Source organism: Apostichopus japonicus, chromosome 2, assembly GCF_037975245.1.
Source record: "Apostichopus japonicus isolate 1M-3 chromosome 2, ASM3797524v1, whole genome shotgun sequence".
Taxonomy (NCBI): domain Eukaryota; kingdom Metazoa; phylum Echinodermata; class Holothuroidea; order Aspidochirotida; family Stichopodidae; genus Apostichopus; species Apostichopus japonicus.
This window is the reverse complement of record NC_092562.1, coordinates 4,072,991-4,082,991: the sequence shown is the minus strand read 5'-3', so window position 1 is coordinate 4,082,991 and position 10,001 is coordinate 4,072,991. Positions and strand designations below refer to the sequence as shown.

The 10,001-nt window shown below is 36.7% G+C and overlaps 1 protein-coding gene across 2 annotated transcripts; it reads right to left on the bottom strand.

Moving 5' to 3' along the window:
• Nucleotides 1-1,092: 1,092 nt before the first annotated feature.
• On the bottom strand, nt 1,093-5,575 carry LOC139974763 (2-hydroxyacylsphingosine 1-beta-galactosyltransferase-like). 2 transcript variants are annotated; one of them, XM_071982180.1, is made up of 5 exons: nt 5,425-5,575; nt 3,985-4,194; nt 3,080-3,299; nt 2,153-2,372; nt 1,093-1,378 (listed from the first exon to the last, which is right to left on the bottom strand). In XM_071982180.1, exons 1-5 carry the CDS (start codon nt 5,443-5,445, stop codon nt 1,123-1,125), a joined length of 927 nt encoding a protein of 308 aa, XP_071838281.1. In that variant the 5' UTR covers nt 5,446-5,575; the 3' UTR covers nt 1,093-1,122. The 2 variants fall into 2 exon arrangements, with proteins under 2 accessions (XP_071838281.1, XP_071838273.1); XM_071982172.1 differs by lacking the exon at nt 5,425-5,575 and having other exon boundaries at nt 3,985-4,829.
• Between the last annotated feature and the right edge of the window lie 4,426 nt (nt 5,576-10,001).

The following is a 10,001-nucleotide window of genomic DNA, read 5'->3' as shown; positions in this document are numbered from 1 at the left end:
ATGACAAATGTCAATAGGTAGGCTACTTATTGACATTTGTCACATTTTGTTGGTGTAATTTGGCGATGACACCTATTTTTTCTTCGTTTATCTGCAAATTAGCCAGGCCCGGAAAGGGTCATTTCCGGCGATCTAGGGAGTATCTTTACTCAAAAAATTTATGTACGCTACGCGCCAACCAGTGGTGGCGCTTCGCTTAGGAACCTTTCCTCTGCTTGCGTTAGTGTCTGTCATACATACATTGACACGTTGAAGTCACCGTCATGCACTGCCTGGCAACCACGTATCCTATATACCTTTTTCAATCCTGTGACTACGTACGTACATCTAGTTAGTGGCGCGACTTACGCGACAGGTTTTTGAATTAACTTGGTTTCCAAGAAAATCGGTCATCTTTCTTGATCTGGGCGTAGTCTAAAGTGGCCTAATTAAGCTCCGAATTAATTGACAATGGCCAGTAGCGTCGACAGCTAATTAGTCAGACCAAGGGGAATATAAATGTACGGGCCCCTTCTTGCAATCTCTTGAAATCATGCTCTTTCGGAGTGTAACGTACGAAGGTCAAGAATTTCACGCAGAGTCAGTTATACTATAAGGCGCATTTCAAGTTTGTTGACAAATAAAGCTTCGAAAAAATATATGTATATAAACCAATAAAGATTCACAATGATTTAACAGATATCTTAACTTTATATATTGTGTATCTCCTATACCATAGACATGTTGTATCACATGTAGCCTTATATGATGTGATATATACACTGCAGTGATACACATCATACATAGAATACTGCCAACAACACAATTACAGGTCAACCATTAATTATTAGTTGCAAAAAGTTTTCAAATTACACTTTCCACGAGCGGATCCGATCATCACCCACAGTCGACGTTTGTAAATTTCCCCAATCAAATCCCCCGGAGAATGAAAATACTTTGAAAGTGGGAATAAAATGGTTTCAAGATATTTAAAATTCCCAGTATTTATCTACCGTATGGATCTAATAATGTCACTTAAAGCTCGCTATCGATGCACACATTTGGTCATTTAATTAATTTATTAAGTCTTATTGTAATGTATGTATGTGGAAATAACAAGATGAGTGGCAATTGAACCTTTTACTATTTGTAAACGAGTGAGAACAGCAACGAGAATGTCCTTTTAGTAATGAGAAATATAATATACAGAGATACGCTACAAAATGCCCAAACGTCCAGTAAATATTCCTCACAAAACCCCATGAAAGCAACTTTAGATCGCATAAGTTTATTCCCACTGTGCCTCAGAATGTATTCAACCCAGAATGCAGCTCTCTCCGGTGCAGGGTCACTGTTATCGCGATAAACAGTCGATAAGAAAATAGCACGGTCTCTATATCTGCAAAGAAAAAGAAAAAAAACACTAACACACTTTGTAATAAGACGTAGATAAAAGATAAATAGCTGTGAAAATGAAATTCAGCCGGTTTATCATGGTATACGAAAGGTTTGTAAGGTTGCGTAGATTATTCTTTTTACTGATTTTTATTTACTTGGGGGTGGGGTGGGGGGGGGGGACTTGGCATTCTATAGTAAATCAAGAGTTATGAGTTTACTCCAGCTCAGTACTAGGTGTTAAGTTGTGATCTTTGAGGTGTATTACTATCATGTTTAAGTAAAAGTATACTTGTTCCATTTTTAGAAGTCATTTCATTTCAAGACTGAAACGTTAAACAGTGCAGGCTATACCCACAAATTTATATTTCGTTTTAGGAGAAATGACATTTTCTTTACCTCTGAGAATATTGGTTAATAATCTCAATTTGTGTTTCGAATTATTCATCTCTCAAGAAGGGTGTATGAGAGAGATAGGGAGACTCGGGGAAAGGAACGGGTGTGGCTATAAATTCATCTAGTATATTTTTCTACGCCATTTGAGATCTCATTTTCTTATGAATGGTTTTTCTATCTTTGTATTTTGATGTTAAGCGCAACCGAAAACTTTGTTGGGGTTGCGCTATATGAAATTCAATAAATAATAATAATAAAGCCTGTATGGCTAAATCAAACTGATGGAATTGGTGTATACCTTTCATACTGTACGTCTGTATTTTTTACTAGCAAAAATTTTCGCAGCACTTCTTTGAAAAAAAAATATATAGGTTGATCTTACTGTGGTTTATTGATGACTTCAGAGACGGCCTCGAAAAGCGTTTCGTCCGTCAGTATTGAGAGGCCTACAACTTTACCCATACCGTTTGACATAACCCGATATGCGACATCAAACTGATCGGCAAAGATTGGAATCGCAATAATCGGTATACCGTGATACAATGCTTCAAATGCACCGTTATTACCACAATGGTAGACCAACGCACGTGTGTTTGGATGCGCTGAAATATAACAAAAAGAAAAAGGGCAAAATGAAGGTACTTGTTTTGCAAAGGAATTTCTTATACCAGAAAACATTGTTTAAAACATGGTAGCAATATTACGGGAGTATACATTCATACAAGCGCCATGCGCACATGTGGGTGGATACCAGCGCTATACAAAGTGTCCATTATTATAATCATCATTATTATTATTATTAATATCATTATTTTTATTATTTTTTGTTTTTTATTATTGTTATTATTATTATTAGTAGTAGTACTATTATTATTATCATCATCATCATCATCATCGTCACAATCATCATCATCATCACAATCACAATCATCACATCATCTGTTTGATACATTTTCGCAGTAAGAAAAGGGGGGGGGGAAGAAGAAACAGTCACTCCGGATTGTATCTTCATGTGTCTACTAACTGCCATCATCTTCATCATCATCATCATCATCATCATCATCATCATCATCATCATCATCATCATCATCATCATCATCATCATCATCATCATCATCATCATCATCATCATCATCATCATCATCATCATCATCATCATCATCATCATTTTTATTAATAATAATAATAATATATACACACACCCGCACATACATACATAGGCCTAAATACATTCATACATATACATGTCCATCGGTCCGTCCGGAGGTACGATACGTACAGACACGCGTAGGTCATTTAAGTTTCTTACCAAGCAGTCCTTTCTGCGGAATCCAACTACGGAGTAGCGTATTGTTGCCAATGACAGTCGGTCGCGGAGTTGGTGTTTTCCATATAACTGTTTGTGGGAGTCTTGCTAATGCAGCCGCCATCGCATCTGTTTGCTGTTGACTTACGCCCGTGACTACAGTTCCCATGGACACAACAAGAAGACCGTGTGTGTTTGCTCCATCTGCTATCGTCTGAAATTCCTGCAGAAAAAGCATTTGTATTTAAAATAATTTTGAACCCCGGTGCAGCTTAATTGTTGCCAAACAGCTATTATTGGATGAACATCACATTACATAATTAATATCAATAATCCATTAAGAAAACATTTGTATTCCCTACTTTGTAGTCCTCTATATACTCATCCGGTTGTCATCGAAGAAGACGTGACATTTAACTTACTTTCACGTTATAAATATAGCGCCCGAGTCGATGAAGTACAGTTTGTTTACCGAACAATTAGCTGAACATTATACCACAAACCCCCTCAACCCCCCCCCCCCTTCCGTGAAAGAAACTTTTAGGGAACGTCACCATTTTTTCATTTCTTTTTTATTATAGTTTCACAAGAATTCTGTACACATGGATCACACAGCGGTAACTGAAGTACAGTACCGTTAAACCGGATACCGGCTACCATTGTATGCATCATCACACGTCAAAGACCGTTAAGTCTGTACATCACGCGTGTTTTATATCAAATTAAACGCAAATTCTGTTATTATTCTGTATAGACCTACTAGTGATTGCGCTTGATCAGTGGTCACACAGTAAGTAAAGTAATTACCTCCGCAATAACTTTATCGACAAATGCACAATAATTGATGATAAACTATATCCTTCGAAAATAAAGATGATGTCAAACAAGAATGCGTAAGTGAGACTAACCTCTGTTAGTGGCTTTGCTTCTTCAATGCTAAGACCGCCGACCATCACAGTATTGGGCAAGTAAGGACGTGGGACATCCGTAGCGTAGTCTGCGTTCGTCAACCATAGATCCGAACGGCTGAATGATACAGTAGGGGGCACAACTACGTCAGCGACGTAAGCCGAAGCCGCAGTTACCATTGTGCGATCGGCAATTGTTGTGAAAAATACCTGTGATGCGGAAAGTAAGAATGTGCTGTATAATCTCCAGAAGAAAGACATAGGTTTTCGATGATTCGTATGCGCCATGAAACCGGGTAAAACAGAAGGCAGATTGGGTGCGCGATTCCAGGAGTTTGTCAGAGGAGACGGAGCACAGGTTGTTAATAATGCATATGGGACATTAAATCGATTTAGTAATCCATGGATCCAGAGGTAGCTACCTTCAATCATAACTAGATCAAATTTAGATTTTAGAAGGTCCGTTACTGCTACATCACATAAATAATCTTCCGTTCCCGTGGCTAAACTGTGGATATAACCTATAATTAGATTAATCGGAAGTTTAATCGTTTCCATGGAAAATGTACTTGACTGTATTGTCATATCTTGAGCTTGTCGAACGGTGTCATATATTATTGTCTTTTGCACACGACACCTGTCGCCAAGGGTTATGAACTGAAACTTATCATTGTACTTCGAAACTGACTCTCCAGAGCCAATTGGCAGAAGAAAAGTGATGTTATGACCACGATTTGATAAAACTTCGGCAATCGCGGTAGCATCGTAAAAGTGGCTCGTTCCAGGTTCATTGAAGGCCATCAGAATATTCGAAGGAGCACATGTAGTCAATGTAACGAAGGCTACTAAAGAGAAAAGATATCTTACATATGTAGTATGAGAAAAGCACGCCATCAGTATATGTACGAATGTGGTTAATATATTAATAAATGTATCTATTTCAAAAAGAAAGGAAAGATAGATCACGCAATCGATCAAAATAAATGAATTAGCGTCCTTTGTTACGTGAAACCATAGACGGAAAAAAGGAACGACAATTTCAATCGTCTTGATTACTCCAATGATAAACTCCTGCTGTTGGTAACCGATCGAGTAGCAATGGAAACGCGTTTCATTTCAAATGAATCCGTATCGGAAATGTTATAGAAATAGAATCTTCCACTTAAGTGATATAACTTGAAAACTCGGCTTAGATCTCATACACGAATGTCTTTGAATCCGTGTATATAGCTCTAACTATACAATTAGGTTGCTCACATGTGAATGGATATAACTCCAGAACTAATTTAATTCGTTGGCGACTTCGGCTCTAAGCAAACTGTAAAGATCGAACCTATTTTGAGAATCAAAGATTGGTAAGGATCAATTCCACGAGTATAATAATTCGCTGTACATGAGACGCATGTGAAGACAGTTGAAAGTATACTTCCGTGGACTCACATGTGCTTTCTTTTCTCGCATCTTTCACTGATGTCCACACATTTCGTAAAGGTTCTATATATGCCCTTAGCAACGTATAAGACAGATGTGCAGTAATGGTCGACCAGCATAGTTCAGAACTTGCACTTGTCTGGATTTAAAGCACCCACGCGAAGACTTCCTAAGGACCATTGTTCAGATGAGCCTTGTGTGATATCGCTCCGCCCTTACATTTACCAATTTCTTTGTAGAGCAACATGCACTATTTCTAAGGGTTTCTCGCTCTGGTCTTTAGTTCATTGTTCGCACAAAACTGGTGGTTTACTGCGTCGCCCCGGATATGCAAATCATTAATCTCTTGAATACATTCTCTCAACAAGTTCCGTATGTCTATATGGTGACGTTCTACATAAAGACCGCATTACTAATTAAAATCTATCTCCTTTTCAATGGGCAAATAACACTATTGCGACAGAAATAAGTAAAAGTTTTGAAGAACATTTCCCATAATGACATCACAAACCACCTGCAATATACACGATCCGTTTTATGGAGTAAGAAGTAGTTTCTAAAGCAGGCTGCCTTTATACGACTGATGATTGGTTGACGATCATACGCCTTATAATTTCTCACCCACCGAATATTATTCTTGTCTGAAAATCTCGTTACTGAGAGGCTATATAGGCTATTTACTCATCACAGATGTGATATGAGCAAAAAAGATAGATCAATGTTTCAAAATTTCGATTTCTCTCTCAGTACTTGAAAGCGAACGTAATTACTCTTAATTAATTAAAAAGTAAATGGACTGTCATGGTATTTAAAAAAAATCCAGTATACATATGTCACATATGAAAACTTCAAATATTGAATTATTAATATATATCCTATACACAGTCAGATTCTTTCTACCGATTTTTAGTTTTCCAAAGTGAGAATAATGTTAGATGAAGTTTAATATATCCCTTTCCAGTACATGCATGGCTGTACGTTTAGCTCTGTATCAACTTAAATATGTTAATGATATAGGCATTGATAAAGACTGTTGAACATGACTGACTATATACAATTTCTCTCATAAAACTTTCCCCTATTTTGGAATTGTGCATATTTGCATATCGTGCAAATATGGTTACCAAATGCAGCGGTGCCTCTTTCGTGTTACTTTGAAGAAAATATATCTAGATTAGGGAAACATGTTTGAAGATCATTTCTTCCCGAGGGACTTTAACAGTGGCGGAGCGTCCATACAGTCAGGGGGCGGATGCCCCCCCCCCCCCTGGAGGACTAAATGGACTGCTGGCGCCCTTTTCAGCTCTTTACCACTTTTTACTTATTCGTGATTATTGACTTTTTTATTGCTCTCTCATCTACTTATTGACATTTGTCACATTTTGTTGGTGTAATTTGGCGATGACACCTATTTTTTCTTCGTTTATCTGCAAATTAGCCAGGCCCGGAAAGGGTCATTTCCGGCGATCTAGGGAGTATCTTTACTCAAAAAATTTATGTACGCTACGCGCCAACTAGTGGTGGCGCTCCGCTTAGATAGTGTCCAGAGCCGTATATAGCTCTGATAGTGTCGATGGCGCCTCTACAGACCATTCTCGCCCCTCCTGACCAATACCCCTAGCTCCGCCACTGCACTTTCACCATGCTATATATCATTGGCATTAAAAGGTTAGAAGAAAAATAAATCAAAATTTAATTCACTCCATTCCAACTACGAAATCGTAGGATATAAGAGATCTCTAATCTTCCGTCCTGCATTCACGGGTATACACTATTGGTGCAAGTATATAGTTTTGCATATATAGTCACAATAAAATTACGCTAGTTTTATTTTGAATAATACCCGTAAGTTATAACACAACCAAACATGAGCGACAAGTATGGTGCTTTAGAATTGAAGTACTTCCGTACTTAATAAAAAAGGTCGGAGAAAATAGTCCTGGTCTATCCATCTTTTTGTTTAAAATTAGATTTGCGGGTTGTGATTATACATAGGTAAGTGACGGGGTGAAACTTTAGATTATGTAAAGCTGCTATGAAGGCTTGATAAGGTGGCATACGTCATAAATAGTGTCGGTGTCAAAGATTTACCCAACGCGAAAAAAAATATCAAGATTTATCAACAGAGCACATCCTAGTCAAGAATACAAAAAACCTCTCCGAATTCCTGATTAAATTACAATAAACTCATTCTAACGTGTCCGCAATTTGTCCAAGTGGATACCGGCCGGTTATCGGTATACCGTCTATGTGTCGGTATACTCAGTTCAGTATCATATAAGTATAATTCCGGGATAGTGTCAATCAATTGTCCAAATTGCTTACCATAAGAGCAGGCTGAGAAGAAGATGGAGAAAACACGAAAGCAAACCTGGGTTTTTTAAACCACATTTACAGTACAAAAGTGTGCTTCCAATATTTCAAAAGGTTTAAGCAACGAATCACAGTGGGAACGTTTCGCTTGGACTCTTGTCATTTGCTAGTTGAAGAGTCCACATCGGTTCATGTTAAGGTGAGTAACAAAGGGGATAGTCTGGTCGAACGGTTTGTCTGATAGTCAGTACGGCCGGGTAACGTATATTATAAATGTAACGAAAAAGGAAAAACAAACAAAGATTTTGATTACATTAATTATAATAATAATAATAATAATGATAATAATAATAAATATAATAATAATAATAATAATAACAGCAACAACAACAATGACGACGACGACAACAACAAGAACAATAATAATAATAATAATAATAATGGGCATAATAATAATGGACATATGGACATCCGGGCAATGCCAAGAATAACAACAACAATAATAATAATAAAAATAAGAAGAAGAAGAATAAAAATAATAAAAATAATAATAATAATAATCATAAAAAAAAATGATGATGATGATGATGATGATGATGATGATGATGATGATGATGATGATGATGATGATGATGATGATGATGATGATGATGATGATGATGATGATGATGATGATGATGATGATGATGATGATGATGATGATGATGATGAAGATGATGGCAGTTAGTAGGCACATGAAGATACAATCCGGAGTGACTGTTTCTTCTGCGAAAATGAATCAAACATATCTATTCAATTGCCAGAGCTTTTTATTTAATAAGACTGAAATCTCATCAGAATAATAATTAGCGTCAATTAATAGCTGACTTCACTGTAAATTGGCAGAGCGGGAACAACCGGTTAAGCAAACATCCTTGTTATAGTCCTACATGGTACTCGCAAGTACAAAGGTTAAGTGCCACCGGCATATGGTATGTTTCACACTCTTTCCCTTTTTCTTTACTTTTTTTGATCAACACCAAAGATGAAGAAATGCCCTAAAATGGGAACTTGTTTTTACAATTGTGAAACCCAAATTCGAATTTATTCTAGCTCACTGTGATGGGATGCCATGTCAACATACAATATAAGCCTAAGAAATTGACCATGAACAGGGAAGAAACACAGGCAAGAGACACAAGAATTTTTTGTAAATGACTGTCGGAGGGGGAGGTGGTGGCATCGGGCGATCAAATTACTAAGATGGCTTAAATAAAATTTGAATTAACAAGATTTATACAACAATATAAGAAAAAGAAACGTATTAATATGGAAAAAAAACCTTGATCGAATAAACAGATAATTTCCAAATAGGGAGAAATAGTATATATCTAGGGCATCTAGTTATAGGCCTATTAAGGAGGCCTATGTTTAGTAAATCTTATATATGTATCAGTTTGTCAGATAAGTGTGACCTCTTAAATTCCAAACTATGGTAGCAAAATTAATATCATTATAGCCTACACAGAACTTTAACCCACTTGCAAATAATCTTCAAACAGATTAAGTCTCTCGTAGATACGACAATGTGTAGCATCGATGAGACAGAATAAGTGAGAACTCAACAAATTTAGTGTCCAAACTGACAGATAAAGATCGCCTTGTTTCTCGTATGCGCAGAATCACTGCTTATTTAGGACGAATGTTTATCATTCACTAGATGTAATCGTATATATATATATATATATATATATATATATATATATATATCATACTGCCGCAGTTGTAAAATAATGTCATTATAGATAGTTCTAATTCAACAAGCAAATAACTATTAACATGGAATATACCCTCTCTTGGTTTTCTAGGATTATATCAAGTTATGTTATAACTCTTGTCATTGTCTTTCTAAACAGTGGATGGGAAATTCCCGCTACGTCATTATTTCTGGCGTTACAACATTTGCTCGAATCGCCACTGATTGCGAGATTTCAGAAGAAAATAGTCTTTTTTGATTCTTACATTGGTAGATATAGTTTGTCGGTAGTCAGAATGCAAGAGTCGTCTGGTACTTTTTAGCTCTGCTGCGACAGTAACTGTATATATGAATATGTGGTTACATATGGAGCGCTAATAGCCTATCATTTCTATGAATGGTAAAGGGGTTTCAGGCAAATGTTACATAATGTAAATGGTTGGTTTGAAACACGGCCAAATAACACTAAGACGAAAAAAACATACACAAATATAGTTAAAATGATGGAAATAGGAGCACCATGGACTTCTTATTTCCC

Bases quoted from the DNA above. Each gene is read 5' to 3' on its own strand.
- LOC139974763 (XM_071982172.1), bottom strand. From the start codon at position 4,785: ATGGCCTTCAATGAACCTGGAACGAGCCACTTTTACGATGCTACCGCG. The intron at 3,300-3,984 runs GTTAGTCTCACT...CTTTTTCTGCAG, and splicing joins AAGCAAAGCCACTAACAGAG to GAATTTCAGACGATAGCAGA. The intron at 2,373-3,079 runs GTAAGAAACTTA...GTTATATTTCAG, and splicing joins TCCGCAGAAAGGACTGCTTG to CGCATCCAAACACACGTGCG.